Genomic DNA, 18064 nt, shown 5'->3' with positions numbered 1-18064 from the left:
TATAGTGTTTTCACCACTCCATATTGTTGTGAGGGGGAGGAGGGAGGGGAGTGTTGGTGAATGTATCTGCCTATATGGGTGGGTTTTCTATAAACTGAGAAAACCCAAAAAATATTAAAACCTACAAACCACAGCCCCCCCCCTCCACAACAAAGATCACTCTAAATCCATCACCATTCCCTACATCCGAGGCACCTCGGAAAAAATCACCAAAATTTTAAAAAAAACATGACCTCACCTCCTGTTACAGGCCTTACAGAAAATTGGCATCCCTTATCCGCTCCACCAAAGACCAACCACTTCCCCTAGACCTACCTGGTGTATACCAGGTCCCTTGCAGTTGTAAACTGTCATACTTTGGCCAAACAGGCAGGACAGCGAATATCAGAATTTCTGAACACAAGGACTACATCCGGTTTCACAAGTACAGCCATTCTGGTCTTGCAGGCCATGCTCTGGATACATGCCAAAGAATACGGTGGAAGAAAGCTACAGTAATACACGTAGCAAATACAAATTCGAAAGACTATTTATGGAATCAGCCTCAGCCCTAAGAAACTCTCCAAACCTCAACAAATTTGGTTGTATGCGACTGCCCCAAATTTGGGAGGCATACATCAGCAGACCTTCAGTCCAACGGCCAAGAACACCTACTTAGCCTGCTAGAGGGCACCATCAGGACTTCTAGGAGAACGATAGCTTCATATCTTCATTCTCAGTTACTGTGTTATAGTGCCTGCGTGCAAGTGCCTTTTTGTAAGTTCCTTTTGAAAATGGCAACGTGACGTTGCTCGAAATATCGGAAATATTTATTAAAGTATAATTTAATTTATATTCGGATCTACGTTGTTCAATTCCCTAAGTGATTTAGAAAAAACATAATGTTATGTTGTGACCTCAGTTAAATTCGGTCGGTGTAAAAAAAAAAGCTTCACAACTTTCTTTAAAGAGGCATTCATATTTGAACCTGCATCTATGAAGGAGAATAGCTTTATCCCACTGGATATTATGGGTAGTGGTAATACTGTGTTGTGCTAGACCAGACTTCTGAGGTTTGTTGTAATCAATATAATATTGATGTTCTTTAATTCTTTTTTCCACAGAACAGCCAGTTTGTCCAAAATAAGAAATATCACATTCACAAGGAATTTGGTAAACGCCAGCCAAAGACAGAGATGACAGTTTATCTTTTGCAGAAGGCAATAAGGAAGAAATTTTATTGATAGGAATATAAGTTGGAATCAGTTGGTACTTTTTTAAAATTTTACCTATAGGTTCTGAGATTCTTGGAATGTAGGGGATTGGAACTCTGCGAACTGTTGAAGAAACCTTAGGTATTGGAACATAAGATTCAATTATCTGTTGAATTTGATTAGGGTGGTAATTATTAGATACCATTAACTTTTTAATGATGGAAAGTTCTTGTTGTAAGATTGCTGAAGAAGAGCAAACTTTATGTGCCCTATTAATTAGAGATTTAAGAATGCCAAATTTTTGAGATGTATGGTGAGCAGACTTTTTATGAATGTATCTGCCAGTAAATGTGGGCTTTCGAAAGACGCTTGTAGATAAGGTACCAGAAGAAGTTCGAGTAAGCAGGATGTTTTTAATAATTATTATACATTGTTCAAGTGAATAGTAATGCAATTTTTAGATATCAGTTGTCTATAAAATGACATGAACAAACTTACCATATTTATGTGATTTTTCTAATTTTTCAGGAATAATAGACATATTATACACAGAGGCTTGTTTAGGTACCAAAGTTAATAATGCTCCATCTGGAACCTATTAAAAAAAAAATATATATATATATATAGCAATTTAAAATTATCATTTTTTTTATGAAATTATAGAAAAATTCTAATGGTATGATAGATTTTTAAGATACCTACAGTATGATAGATTTTTAAGATACCTACAGTTTAGACATGGTCTAAGTATACATACATTTTTCTTTGATATCAATCACACGTGAGAGGGCAGAATATCTATAGCACATTGTGATGCATAGGGCATAGATGAGGATTGAGAAAGAAGGATCTCTGATATTTTCATGCAGAGCTTGGAATTACAGTTGCTGAGTAATACCTTGTGAGGCAGATAGAATGGAAGAGGAAAAGATACAAGTTCAGCAACTTTGCAGTTGAACTGTAAAAGAACGTTGGGCAATTGCTGCACGTGTTTTAACAGTAGTTGCAAGTGGAAGAATGATGGCCACCAGATTAGGTGAATAGCATCCATCATGGAAGTACCTGTAGAATTTTTTGGGAGGTGCTTTATAATAGACAATCTCCAAATGTGCAAATAGTATTCTAAGGATGAATAAATTTGGGATTTGTACAGAGTTTATAGCCAGATAGGTGAAAAGCAGCAACTGGATAAGGACACCTAGTTTTTTTTAATAGGCTAAGGAGGCTGGTTTAGAATTAAGTGTTTAAGGCACTTTATGTTTAGGAGAAAGAAGGTAGGCAAAATAGAACAGAGTCCTGAGGAACTCCTGCATTGGCGGAGAAGCTCAAAGAGAGGAAGCTATCCACCATAACATGCACAGAGAAAGCTGGCTTTCAAATTATAGATGGTAAAAGGCAGAACAAAGGATGGCAATTTATCAAGTAGGTCTCTCAATGCCAAATACAAGCACATTTGCTCTTGAAATATGCAGAGCACAAACACAGATTTTCCCACACCTTTCCATGACAAATGACCAGTGGTGGATGATGTAAGCTAAGAGATCTAATGACGTTCTGGAGTACTGAAATCTAAACTAATGGGTTTGTAGACAGTGATAAGCTTCTTCATTATTCTGGCAAGAACTGAAGTGAGGATGCTGGGTCAGTAGTTTTGCAGAAATGGATTGAACATAGGCTTACTTCCACGTAGTGGTATAGATACCAGCTGAGTATAAAAGAGTGTACAAACAATATACTCCGGGTGTTAGTTCTGGAAAACAACCTATAACACGGGAGAGATATTCTATCAGATTAGAAGATTTTATGGCATATAAGTTATTTAAGGTTCTTCTGTCTCTGCAAAAACCACAGTTTTTGAAATCCTCTGGCATGTGGTGCATTATTTCTAGTATGGTAGGAAGTGATTTGCCTTGGTTATTTATGCAGGAGTTGAAGGAGCAGAATGATACCAGAAGATATTCAGCATCATCTTTTAAGTGATATAATAGTACCATTTGATGTGTGTGTGTGTGAGAGAGAGAGAGAGAGAGAGAGAGAGAGAGTGACAAATGGGCGAAGAATCACATGTGCACAAACGCAGCACCTGATGGCCTTTGCAAGAGATAAGAAAGAGCAATTGCCACGCGGACAGAAGGAGAGTTTCTACTGTCGGCCCTTACAAAGTCAAATTGGAATTTAGTGATTGTTGTTTCACATTTGTGTGCTTCAGCATAGGCTAAATTTGAAGCTAGAGTTATTGTCATAAGCCACCTATCACAAAGTAAAAGTTATCAATACTATATTGGAAGGAAAGTCTTGGGATAAAAGATCTGACTTTATTCACTCACTATCAAAAATTTCTGCTACTGTTTAGTTAAGTTATAGTATGGTACAACAATCAGGTGTACCATGGCAGTGATATATGCCATGGTACACCTGATAAAGAGATGGATAAAAAATAAAAAAACACTGCAACACAGCATTCACATTTTCTATTTTGGCCTAACTGCTGTTTTGAATATTATGAAGACTAGATTTTTTTTCAACTATCCTTTTACATTGTTGATGTTTCTGTAATAAGGTCTCATTTAGAATGTAAACTGATCAATGTCCTTCAAAATCATCATCCTGCATTAAATTTACTAATGGAGAAAACAACTATCTTTCCTATATATTCTACTTACTTACCTTCTGATGGTACCCTTTGTACTATAAAGTATACTTCATAAGAAAAGTATATATATATATATATATATATATATATTTTTTTTTATCTGTTACCCATTCATGAGCAAACAAAATTTTGCATATGAAGTAACTTCCCGACTAGAGGTAGATAACTTCACATCAAGTTGTTCTATTATCCCACAATGCACAGCACACTTCCTTTCACATATATATATACACACTACCACATTATGGCAATGTCACTACCTAGACTAGTTAACCTATATCAAGGTGGAAAAGTGAAGGGGCCTAAACTAATAGAATGATGTAAGGGTTTCGGCTTTTTTATATCAGTCAAAGGTTTTTTTTCCCCCCACCAAGGTCATGCAGCTGACAACTGTAAACAAAATTCAGGAACAATTAGTTACCCTTTATACCAAGTTAATTATCTTGAGTTAACCTTTACTACCTGGGACTCTTTCCCAAGTTAACCCTGTAGTAGACCATAAGACAATGGAAAGTAAGAGGATGGAACAGTGTGAGAAATAGTAGAAGTAGACAGAATTTTATCTCCCCTAATAAAAATTTCATAATATGGGTGGTCTCTATAACCTCACCAAAAAAATCTGGCATCTCCTAGGATGTTCATTTCTGTTTTAAGATCTTCAGATTGAACAACAGAATTTCCATAATTCAATGGTATAGCATTTGTATATAATTTTCCCCATTACTTTCTATAAATGATGATTTTAATTTGTAGAAAGTTATTTCTGGGTTACAAAGTATATACTTTTGACAAGAAATTACATTCTTGTTTTAATCCCTTACCCAAGTGTCAGCAAACAAAGTTTGCACATATTTTCATGACCAGCCTACTTTCATATAAAGGCTGTTTGTTGACTTCCCATTAACTGTCTCAGTCTCAGTATTAAGTACTTAGAACAGTCATGAAGATACTTTACCAGAGAATATCATTCCATTTGTTAAGTGGAAGAGAAGTGGTGTGCATGTGCTTCTCATGAAGTTTATTGTGATCACTTGCTATAAAGTTCTGCTCAAAAACAAAAGTAGCCGGAACAACAAACACTGAACAATGATACTGACATTCTGAACAATTCTATGATTTGCCTGATGTGATGGTTCTGTTGAAATGATCCAGATGAGTATTAGAATGTGGTAGTGTAGGATGTTCATATTACATGTTTGAAAAGTTCGTGGTCTGATAGAAGAAAATTACAGGTTAGTTTAAATTCAATTTATTTTTCAATGTAATTCCTTTTCAGTCTACTGCATCATCATGTGGTCCAAAAGTGCTGCAGTGCAGTTACTATTTAAGTGATCATATCACCTGAGATTAGCTTTACTAATACATCCTGAATGCTAACTATGGTAAGTTCTTTCTGAATATCCTCATTTTTAATGTGATACTGCTATTGATGACATCTGTTCACTATCCTTTAAACTGATTCATCAAGGTCTGCAAAATGAAGCTTTCTACCATGGCAATAATCTCTTCATTCAATGCAAATTTTCTTCAGCTAAGCATGACAATCCACATCAAGAGAATATGGGGGTGGGGGGATAGGTACAATAACAATTCAAAGCCAAGGCTATCTAAATTTCAGTTACGTGAGTGGTGCATTGTTACGGTGAAGCAGCACCTTTTTCTTGGCAATTTCTGGCATTTTCTCGTGATTTTTTTTTTTTTTTTTTTCTGTGTGTGTGTGTAATAGTTGTAGGAGATCAGCATAATACTTTCCATTTATAGGTTCGTCCTTTGGAAGATAATCTATTCTTATTATTTTCTTGGAATGCTAGAAGATGGAACTACGTTTGTAACTACTCATGAAACTTGAATCTACCGCTACAAAACAGAGATGAAAGAATAGTTATAAATTTCCTCAGAAAAATCATCTACCTTCTTGACACCTTTGACATACCCAATTCTTGGGGTTATGATATAATGCACTATTCAGCTGAGAAGTTCATAGTCTTACCAATCTCATCATCACCAAATTACTGATATGTACCCTTGGGGAGAAAAGGGGGGGTACAGGATAATTACGATAGTACTACATGAAAAAGTTACACCATTACTGACTTCAGATCAACAATTTTCTTCCAAATTAACCTGTTATCTGTCAAGATTCCAACATTATCAGGGCTTATATTTCTCTCTCTCACTCTCAAAGGCACTAATTACCATATCACCTATATCTTGATCTTCCTCTGGGTCTTTTTCCTGCCAACCTGGTAGAGAACACATGTTTTGCTAATCTTTCCTCTCCCATTCTATTTAAATGACCATACCATGTGAGATTAGCTCTGCTACCGCATTCCTGAATGCTGACAATGTCAAGTTCTTCCCTAATATCCTAGTTTTTAATATGATATTGCCATTGATGCCAACTGTTCATACCCCTAATCTTTCTCAGGACTCTCATATCTGCAGTCTCTAGTCTTTGGTCGAGTGTTTTACTTCTGACCCAGATCTCAGATCCATAAGTTAAAATTGGTTTGAACACTGTCTTGTATACAGCTAATTTAGTGTTTTAACTAATTTCTCACTTATTCCATATAAATATATTCAAGTTGACTTCCTACCATACCAGCTTTGTTGATTCTATTGTATATTTCCATATTTAATTTACCATCTTCACTAAAAATCGTGCCTAAATAGCTGAAATGTTTTACTTGTTCTATAAGTTCTCCATTCACAGCGCGATTGTTATTTTCAATGCTTCTGCCTATTTTCGTTGTCTTTGTCTTGTTATTGCAGACCTTCATACAATATCTCAACAGTTGAAGAATTCCATGACTAAATTGAAGAACAACAGTTATTCAATTTAGTCAGGGAATCTTGCAGACTTGTACTGGATTTATTTAGAAGTATAACATCATCTGCATAAAGCAAAGAGCTGACATTAACATCTCCAATTTTGATATCAGGTTTAATGCCACTTTCCTTCATAATGTGATCCATATGGATAATGAATAACCATGGGGATAATGTACATTCTTGTCACACACCTGATTTAATATCAAACCATCTTCCTGTACTTCCTTCAATTCTAACTGCTGACTTATAACTCAAATAAGGACTAAGTATTGCTTGATATAATGTCCCACTGACACCCTATAACTGTAGTGTTTTGAATAGCTTTTCTCTTGGCACCTTGTCATATGCATTTTGCATGTCTACAAAACTTAAATATAGATCTTTGTTATATTCTCACGATTTCTCAACTATTTGTCATAAAGTGAAAATCTGATACTTCTGGTCAGACGCCCTCACCAATCTAACATACTTTAATTAACCAGTCTTTCAACATGACAGTGAATTTCTTCAATGGTTTCCCATTATTTTTTTTATTTTTTTTTTAATTTATTGCTGTGGAAGGTTGTTCAACTGTGAGGATCATCTTCCAAGCCCTCTCCTTCTTCTATGTTACTTCAATGGTCTACCGAACAAAAACCACTTGACAGATGATTATGACATTTCTCATATGTTCATACTTAAGATGAAGGGCAGAGAGTGGCAAAAATATTTCAGCAAGTCAAGTGCCATTTCTATTTTAGGCCACAAGCTCTTTAAACATCCTTGTATGACTGTGGTGACATGCTTTGAGGAAATGATATGGAAAGGCCTAGTAGTTTTGTTTTTTTTATCTGGACTCTACTGAATATCTTTGAGAAAAGTCAGAATGCTAACTGCAGGTAAAGGATCAATGCAAACCAATTTCACTACAAGAAATTAATGCTATTTTGGAGGATGGGATTATAATATTATGATCCTGTCCTTCAAAATATAGAATCATGGCTACAGGTGGGCCAATGATGTATGAAAGTTTTGTCTCCACAATTTTTGTAATACCTTCATATTACAATACGAATATGCACTATTACAATGCAATAGTGCATATATTGAGTTAAGATATCTTTGGTGGTCCAAAAATCTACTTCACTTTCAGTTTGGTCCCAAAGTTTTTAGATTAAAGAAGCTCCATTGCACTATTAAGTTAATGCTAGTGAACTTCCTATAATAAACTAACTTAATTAGAATGAGGAACAAACTTAAATCATGCTTCCATGAAGAAGTAAAACTGATTTTAAAGTTGTGATTAAATAAAATACCTTATAGTGGTTGAGAGTATTCAGCCGTTTCCACTCTCCTTCTATCCTTGTCGAGGTATCCTCATCTGACAATGTCAATCTCCCAGAGTTTCCTGCTCTCCATTCTTCATAAAAAATAAATAAATAAAATAAAAAAAATTACTTAATTACTTGAAACATTTTGATTATTTGTAAATAGCAAAATAAACATAACACATTACTAATTATTAGCTTTATGTCACAACATCTGTTTTAGTCTAAAGGATACATCTGTATCCTATGTCCATTGTATGAATATTTAGAAGGAAATGTTTATCCAGGAAAGTGTGATCTGTACTCATGGACATAGGTGTATTTGATCACCTATCAAGATTTGTGAAAATAGGTTTCCAAAATATTCAATGGTCCATATAATTTTTGGAATAACACCCACACACACACACACACACAAATTTTAAACATAACTATGTACTTATGACACTGCAATCCACACACCCTCAAACTATTCTCATAGGAAATATTTTGCTGACTACTCACCATCTTGGTCACTCGCCTCCGAATCCTTTCCACCACTTCCTCATTCCCAAGAAAACCAGCAGACCAAATCTGAGCACAGTAATCCAGATGTGAACATATCAAGGACTCAAAGAGAATTAACAACACCCATATCTCTACTTGTAGTCAAGTAATCTTATGAGCTACTTTAGCAGCATGTCCTCTAAAATTCTACTCTCTGTCTAAATCTCTAGCTTCAGCTATTTCTTGGAATACAGTTCCATCAATGTGGTACATAGCTTGTAATCTATTGATCCCAAAATGCATAACTTTACATTTCTTCACATTAAACTGACACCCATTATCTTTTGTCCATACTGGCAGCCTATTTCAATCATCCCGCAAGTTCTCCACATCACCTCGATTCGCTATTACTCTATCTATTTTAGATCATATAGGAATAACATGAAAGGTTATTCCTATATCATTTATGTACAAATTAAACAGTAATGGTCCTAACATGGAACCTTGTGGCACACTACTAGTCACTGCTTTCATCTGGATTCTGCTCCTCTGTATACCAGTTTTTGATATCTGCTTATCAACCATCCTCTTATCCACATAAGCAGTATCATATCCATCTCCATTTGTTCTAATTTGTATAATAGTTCCATGTGGTATTCTGTCAAATGTCAGCAGAATCATCATGTAACCATTTCCTTTATCCAACTCAGCTGTTACTATTATAAAAAAGTTAGCATATTATTAAGGCATGACTGGCCCTTCATAAAACCATGCTGTCCCTCATAGAGTATCATATTCTTATCTATTCATTACTGAATTCTCTTTTTGACCAAGTTTTCTAGTACTTTTACCACCACTCCTGAGATACTGATTGGTCTATAGTTTGCTACTGCGGTCTAAGAACTTCCCGTATGCAAGGGAATTATTTTGCCCTCTTTCCACTCCCTTAGAACTCCACCAGAGCTGAGTTCCACATATACCCCTTCTTCACAGAATATTCCTCATGTTTTACAATTTCCCAAGTCAAAATTGCATGATCACTTTCTCCAATTGGAGGCAATGTGGCCACTTTGGTCTTCTAATCCTATGACCAAGTTCAATACTCTTGCACCCTGAGTCCCCTCCATCACATGCTGCCTCAAGTAATTATCTGTCAGCAGGTGTATAAATTCCATTTCCTTCCTGCCATGTAATCTTTCTTCCTTCTAATCTATAAATAGTTGAAGTCCCCCCCCATAATAATCACTCGACCTGCACTCATACTAATTTGCTGATGCTTGTATTCCAGATCATCCCTGGAAACTCCTGGCCAGTAGCAGCAACAAACCATATATTTTTTCTTATTGGCCTTGACCCCATACCAGACTGCTTCAAATAAACAGCCACCCTCTCAACTATCATTCCCTATTCTTTTTGGCTGCAACTCATCTGCAGTACTCCCCCACTTCATCCCATCCTATCTTCTCTATCTTCCTGAAAATCCTAAACTCTTCACATTCTATCACAATAATTACATCATCTACTGTTAGCCAAGTCTCACTGATGCCTATAACTTTTGGCAAGGTTCCATTAACCAATGCCAAATATTATTATTATATGACACCTCCAGGGAGTTTAAAGACTCATCGAGAGAGGGCACCTACTCTACAACTCTCCACCACTCAATTTGCCAACTACTACTACTTTCATCATCTACACCAATGCCATCTACTGCCACTAGTATTTTCATAGACAAGCACAAACATCCATGCCCACAACGAGATTTGAGCCCACAGCCTTTTGGCTGGAGAGTGGATACACTAACCACTCAGCCAACCAGGTCGGTAATATATTCCTCCCTCTTGTTTCTGATACTTCTGGCATTAGCATACAGAAATTGCAGAATCCCTTTAAGCACACCCCCCATATCCACCTTTACTTCTGAACTGACTAACCTATTCAACAGTTTTGCTGGAGAGACTAGATTGCACACTTGCTAATAACTCTCATAGTCACTCACCTCATGGGTGAGTGACTATGAGACTATGCCCCCCCCCCCCCTCTCCAAAAGCATCTACCCTAATTGCTTTAGTTTCCTTAAATTTGCACTTCAGCATGCTCAGTGAACAAAGCTTCTCTAGACATGTAACACCAAAACCATTTAGATGCAGTTCATCGGCATTATACAAATCCTTCTTTCCATCAAACTCAGACCACAGGTTCACAAATCCTACATTCCTTCTGCACAACTTGCACATTGATTTGTTTGCTATCAATGTCCTCCTCCTCAATTCACTTCTATCACAGTGTGGCAGGAGACTTGCAATCTTTACCTTCTTGCTCTTCATTTTTGCTTCGTCCAATAACTCCTTCACATAGAACACTTCTTACCTTTCAGATCATTAGTGCCAACCAAGACAATTCGTTCTTTTGCTTTATCTTTCTGATCTGGATAGCATGACTATCATTAATTTTTTTTACAAGGAAAACATGATTTCGTTATATGGTGGAACCTTGGTTGTCGAACTCAATTTTTTCCCGAAGGCTGTTCTGAAACCGAATTGTTCAAAAACTGAAACCATTTTCCTATAAAAAATTAATGTAAAATGGATTAATCCGTTCGTGAACACCCCAGATGATTGTTTATTTAAACTTTACAACAGTACTTCATGCATAAGATCGTATACAAACATAATGAAAATGCATAAAATCTTACGTAAAAAGAATAAACACAATAAATAGATAAACTAAAAACGAAAATTTAACTTCACTTTAACTATACATACGGAGGAGAGTTGATGGCGTAAGTGGAAGGAGGTGAGTAAGGGAAGTCCCCTTCCATAAAAACATCAGGTTACTGTCCTTCTGGGGTTTTTTCTCTTTCTCTTTTCTGTCTCTTGGCATCACTCGACTCTGCTTGAGACACACTGGGCCTCTGTCTCATTAAAAACCTGTCCAATGACATGCATTTAAAAATGTTTCTGAAGTGAGACATGGCACTGTCATTGAAATGGTTTATAATGTGGTTTGCTACAGCTTTGAGAGGGTGATATCTTGCCACAAAACTTTGCACCTCACCCCATTTCTTTGATCAACGAACTAGGAACATCCTCAATCCCTTCCTCTGTGTCTGAAGCCATTTCCTCCACCTCTGTCTTTTGCTGCTCCTTCTGAAGGTGTTCCAGTTCTTCCATGGTGAGCTCATTCCTGTGATCCTCCACAGCAGCACTGTCAACTTCCAAGCCCATGCTTTTGCCTAGAGACACAATATCATCATCAAGAGCAACATACTCAGCCTCAATGTCTCTGTCTGCTACACAGTCTAGCCACAATTTCCTCCAGGCCGAGTTCATCATCCTGTAAGTCACTTGTGCCCAGGCTTTGTCAAGGATACTTAAGCAATGGAGTGTTAATTCTGTGTCATAGGTCACTTCAAAACACCTTTGAAACAGTGCTTTGGTGTAGAGTTTCTTAAAGTTCGAAATGATCTGCTGGTCCATGGGCTCAATTAGAGAATTTGTGTTAGGGGGCAGGAACTTCACTGTGATAAAATCAGACTCCTCCACTAACTCGTCCTCAAAGCCTGGAGGGTGAGCAGGAGCATTGTCCATCACAAGAAGGCATCTAATTGGCAAATTTTTTTCTTGACGGTATTTTCTCACACCTGGGGCAAAGACTTCATGGATCCACTCAATAAACAGTTGCCTGGTTACCCAAGCCCTACTATTAGCTCTCCACATAACAGGAAATTTACTTTTCATTATGTTATTTTTCTTAAACACCCTCGGATTCTCAGAGTGGTACACAAGCAATGTCTTGACCTTGAAGTCCCCACTTGCATTTCCACATAGCAAAAGAGTCAGCCTGTCCTTCATTGGCTTGTGTCCTGGCAATGCTTTTTTCGAAATAGGTCAGTTTCATCATAGTCGAACACTTGTTGGATAAGAAAACCCTCAGCCTTTACATAGTCACTAAATTGTTGCGCATATTTCTCAGCAGCTTCTCGGTTCGAACCCGCAGCCTCCCCATGCCTAACCACACTATGTATGCCACTCTTCCTCTTAAATTTCTCGAACCATCCTCTACTAGCTTTGAACACATCAGTATCAGTACTCATACCAGGGTTTTTTCTTTAACAGATCATCATGTAATTGCCTCACTTTTTCACAAATTATAGCCTCAGAAACACTATCACCAGCTAACTGTTTCTCGTTTATCCAAATCAGAAAACAAATTTTCCACTTTTTCTTCAATCGTCTGTGATCTTTGTTTAGTAAGAACTTTCACTCCTCTTGCAACATCAGCTCTCTTGATCGCCTCTTTATTTTTGAGTATTGTACATATTCTTGATTTCGCCATACCAAACTGCATAGCAAGATTCGAGACACGAACAGCATTTTCATGTTTGGATATGATTTCTTTTTTCATCTCTATCGTAGTTCTAACAACTTTTCTTTTTGCTTTGCTGCTATCGCTATTCTTCTGCGGCCCCATGGTGGTTTAATTAATAATAATTCATGAAAAAAACACAACAAAACACAAAGAAAATCAAGAAAACTCACTGCAAATTCGAGCAGGTGCCTGCACTGAATGAAGGCTGTCACATAACTGACGCTTTCCTGCCTTATAACTCAACACGCAGAGCACGTGGTTGCCATTTGCCTGTTTGGGAACCGAAATTCTGTTCAGAAACCGGGGCGTTTTTTGTTCAGGAACTGAATTGTTCGAGAACAGAGGCGTTTGACAACCGAGGTTCCACTGTACTTCCATTAAGTTACTCCTCTAATCATAGTCTCCCCATATATAATTTTCTCTTTACCTTGTTTTTCTCGTTGTTCACATGATCTCAATTCCTACCTTGGACTACCTGCTTTTTTCTCTTCTCAGTACAGCTAATCTCTTGTGATTTCTGCAACTTTTCTATTTCATGCTTTGTTCTGTGAAGGATAACATGAAAGCTCATTATTTCCTTATTTAGATCCATTTTTTTCATCTGAATTTCCACCACTACATGTTCAACATTAATTCTGGCATTAACATTATCCATTCTATTGTAAATACTGTCTACTCCACTAACATTTGCTTTGTTCTATCTCTGCCTAATTGGCACTCACTCTCAAAACACTTAATACACACTTGCTCACCAGTTTCACTCTCCTTCCATTAATCTTTTAACTTTCATGACAAATACATCTCACATACACTGCACTGTACAAAATCAAATAAATTGAAATCATCCAACAATAACGTCTTAGCAGCCATTGCTCTTCCAAGCACTGGCATCATACTGACAATGTCTTTTATATACAGGGTGTTCGGGATAAATTTGACAGTTTCGTAAGGAAAAAGAAAATCTTCTTTGTATCTATTAAATTTAATGAATTGACAAAAAAACATTACAGGCAGAGTTAATTACAATACTATCAACAAGATTTACTCAAAATAACCACCATTAGCATCGATCACAGCTTCAATTCTGCTTCGGAACCTCGAACAAGCTGATGCTACAGTCTCCATGGGAAGGGCCGCAAAAACTGTTTTAATTTTATCCATTAACTGGGCTTTTGTATTACTGGAAGTGCGATTGGTGTCTTTTTCAACTGCGCCCCATACAAAATAATCCATGGGGTTAAGGTCTGGGGAGTTTGGAGGCCAAACATTTGGACTGGTGAAGTCGTAGAAATTTTCAGACAACCATTTTTGACTTTTCCCAGAGGTGTGGCAAGGGGCCGAATCCTGCTGCCATACATACGGCCTACCATTGGCTACCCTTGTTATCCTGGGCTTGACTACAGTTAGCAACTCCACAAACAAAGCCCGAATTCCAATGCCAGGGTTCTTCAACACCTGTTCCTGCAGATTTGCGAGGAATTCTGCTGTACGAACGCAATCAGATCGTCTGCTAGGGATCTTTCTTCTTGCTACATCCTCGTAGTCACCATTGCAAGTCTCTAGTTCATGCCTGATTGTTTTTACTGTATTCAGGGAGCATTGGGCAGCAGTCGTAATATCCTTATTTTGATGGCGGGCACGAATCATCATGATACAAGTTATTCTCTTCCATGATTCAGGTGGGTTCCAGCTATCCATCCTTTCTGACATCTTGTATATGAATGAAGAAGGGTCCAAACTTTTAAATGAAGAGAAGTGTGTGTTAATACATGTAACTTACGGAAAAATATAATTAATTATAAATATGTCAAATTTATCCCGAACACCCTGTATATACATATATATATGGGGTGCTTAAGGGTCAAAGCTGTATAACTGAGAGGAGACCTCCACATAGCCTTTCAAGGAATGCGGAGAACCGACCAGGGCTTCTGACCTAATGTCCAATCCTCACCTCGTCATGGTGCACCCTGTTGGGTATCTACTTTGATACTGAACGAACGAGGATGGGCTGGCAATTTGGGATTTAGCCGACCAAATTGTATTCTTATCGGTTAAACCAAAATAAAAAATGATGGTACAACATGACAAAATTTCATGCCGGCTGGGGGGGGGGGTCGCCCGGTTAAACAAGGCCCCCGTTGTTTTCGCCAGGGAACCAGGGCAAACAGCGAAAAGTCAGCTACTGGAACAAATCTGAAAACAAACCCCAACTCAACATCACCAGAGTTAAAGATCAGTACTATCAACGTAAGAAGCCTGAACGGCAAAGAAATGGAGCTAGCTGAGGAATTAGATAAGTACCAGATCGACATAATAGGGGTGACTGAAACAAAAAAGACCAAAACTGGTGAGATCTTTCTGAGCAATAAATACAAAATGTTATATTCAGGCAATAACAATCAAGGAAAAGAAGGAGTAGCCATAGTATTCAACACAAAATACGAGGCTAATCTTCTTGAATGGCAGTCAGTCTCAAGTAGAGTAATGTGGGCAAATATGAGAATGGGGAACTGGACAATGAGACTTATTTGTGCCTATGGTCCCACAGAAGGTTCTACTAAGGTAGAAGTGGAGGAATTTTTTGACGCTTTAGAAAAAGCAACTGACACAATGAAAAAGGAAAAGTTGGTCCTTGTTGGGGATCTAAATAGCAGAGTAGGAAATGATTGTGAGACATACAAATATATTTTGGGAAAATTTGGAGAAAAGAGCAAAGTTAATAATTGCAAATATCTGTTGGATTTCTGCTCAGGACATGGACTGGTTATTACTAACACCATGTTCCAACATAAAAATGTGCACAAATTCACATGGAGAGAAGAGGCTAGGAATAAGAAAAGTCTCATTGACTATGTTATTGTTGAAAGTGATGTTTTCTCCCTTCTACAAGACACCAGCGAGGTTGAGGTTGTCTGCAAGGATAGAAAAATCAAAACTCCCTGGTGGACACAGGAAGTTAAAGAGGCAGTGAAGGAAAAGAAGAAAGCATATCAAAAGTTCCTGGCAAATAAGTCAGCTTTTACTCTTACAGAATACAGAGACAAATGTAAGAAAGCTAAACAGTGTGTAAAACTAGCTAAACAAAAGTCATGGGAGGACTTTGGCAAGAATATAGAAAATAAATATCAAGAAGGTGGCAAAATATTCTGGAGGTTGTTGAAGAAGCTTAGGAATGGAGGAAAGAGTGCTGTAAAAGGAGTTAGAGATGATAAAGGTGACATGAAAACGTAGAAAAAGATATCCTTGAAGTATGGAGTAATTACTTTGAAAAACTGCTAAATGAAACAAGCAGTGATGACAGCACAGTGATAAAAAACACTGACCAGGCATGCAGTCAGGAATACATATCCATACTTGAAGTAGAAAAAGCCATCAAAGGCTTGAAATGTGAAAAGGCAGCAGGAGTAGATGATATTCGACCAGAAATGCTGAAGTATGGTGGTATAAGAGTCTTACAGTGGCTGCACTGCATAGTTCAGAAAGCGTGGACAGAGGGACGAATTCCCGATGATTGGAGTAGAGCTCTCATAGTACCCATATATAAAAAGGGAAATAAAACTGAATGTGAGAATTACAGAGGTATTTCCCTACTAAGTGTTCCTGGCAAGATCTATGCAAGTATACTTGAGAAACGGTTGAGAAGAATTGTGGAAAAAAAGCTTGAAGAACAAGCTGGATTCAGGCCAAATAGAGGCTGTCAGGATCAGATCTTCACTTTACGACAAATAGTCGAGAAAGCACGGGAATATAACAAAGATCTGTATTTAAGTTTTGTCGATTTGGAAAAGGCATATGACAAGGTGCCAAGAGAGAGGCTATTCAATACGCTGCAGTTATATGGTGTCAATGGGGCATTATATCAAGCAATACTTAGTCTTTATTTGAGTTGTAAGTCAGCAGTTAGAATTGAAGGCTGTATAGGAAGATGGTTTAATGTTAAATCTGGTGTGAGACAAGGATGTACATTATCCCCTCTGTTATTCATTATCTATATGGATCACATTATGAAGGAAAGTGGTATTAAACCTGATATCAAAATTGGAGATGTTAATGTCAGCTCTTTGCTTTATGCGGATGATGTTATACTTCTAAATAAATCCGCTACAAGTCTGCAAGATTCTCTGACTAAATTTAATTGCTGTTGTAATAGATATGGTATGAAGGTCAGCAATAAAAAGACAAAGACAATGAAAATAGGCAGAATCATTGAAAATGTCAACTGTGTTGTGAATGGAGAACCTGTGGAACAAGTAAAACATTTCAGCTACTTAGGTACGATTTTTATTGAAGATGGTAAATTAAATATAGAAATAGACAACAGAATCAGCAAAGCTGGTATGGTGGGAAGTCAATTGAATAAATTCATATGGAATAAGAGAGAAATTAGTCGGAACACTAAATTAGCTGTATACAAGACAGTGTTCAAACCAGTTTTAACTTATGGATCTGAGAGCTGGGTCAGAAGTAAAACACTTGACCAAAGACTAGAGACCGCAGATATGAGAGTCCTGAGAAAGATGGCATCAATGGCAATATCATATTAAAAATGAGGATATTAGGAAAGAACTTGACATTGTCAGCATCCAGGAATGTGTTAGCAGAGCTAATCTCAGGTGGTATGGTCACTTAAATAGAATGGGAGAGGAAAGATTAGGAAAACAAGTGTTCTCTGCCAGGTTGGCAGGAAAACGACCCAGAGGAAGACCAAGATATAGGTGGATTGATACGGTACAAAGTGCCTTAGACGATAGAAATATAAGATCTGATAATGTTGGAGTCTTGATAAGTAACAGACTGATTTGGAGGAAAATTGTAGATAGGAAGTTAGTAATGATGTAATTTTTTCATGTAGTACTGTCATATCCTGTACACCCCTTGACGTCATGGCAGGAATTTGATGATGATGACATATATATATATATAAAAGCTATTCAGTTTAATATTTTAAAAAAGAATCATAAGAGTCAAGCTCAGTATATACACACATACAGATAAACTTGAAAAACTGAGTTTTGAGAACAATTTTATAATTTATTTAAATTAGAAAATTATATCATTATATTGTAATTTATTATGATTTGTTTGTAATAAATTATAAAATTAATTTTTCATTTCGAAGACTTTAATTTCTCCAACTAATGTCCAATGTTTTATTTAAAAAAAAAAAAAGTTTACTTACAAATTAAATAACTCAGTCAATCACACACCTGTAAAAAACT

General features: G+C 37.0%; 1 protein-coding gene across 6 annotated transcripts in view; it reads right to left on the bottom strand.

Annotated features, from left to right (window-relative positions):
* LOC150100731 (plexin-A2-like) overlaps positions 1-18064 on the bottom strand; it is a 992258-nt gene that overhangs the window by 72914 nt on the left and 901280 nt on the right. For all 6 annotated transcript variants that reach the window (XM_090402045.1, XM_090402043.1, XM_090402046.1 and 3 more), the window contains 2 exons: positions 7974-8077; positions 1692-1788 (listed from right to left, as the gene is read on the bottom strand). In XM_090402045.1, coding sequence (XP_090258171.1) covers positions 1692-1788; positions 7974-8077 — 201 coding nt within the window. The remainder of the gene's footprint in view (positions 1-1691; positions 1789-7973; positions 8078-18064) is intronic.

This window comes from Typopeltis vanoorti, chromosome 12, assembly GCF_054136105.1.
Source record: "Typopeltis vanoorti isolate ZY-2024b chromosome 12, IOZ_Tvanoo_1.0, whole genome shotgun sequence".
Lineage (NCBI taxonomy): Eukaryota > Metazoa > Arthropoda > Arachnida > Uropygi > Thelyphonidae > Typopeltis > Typopeltis vanoorti.
This window is presented reverse-complemented; position numbering and strand designations above follow the sequence as displayed.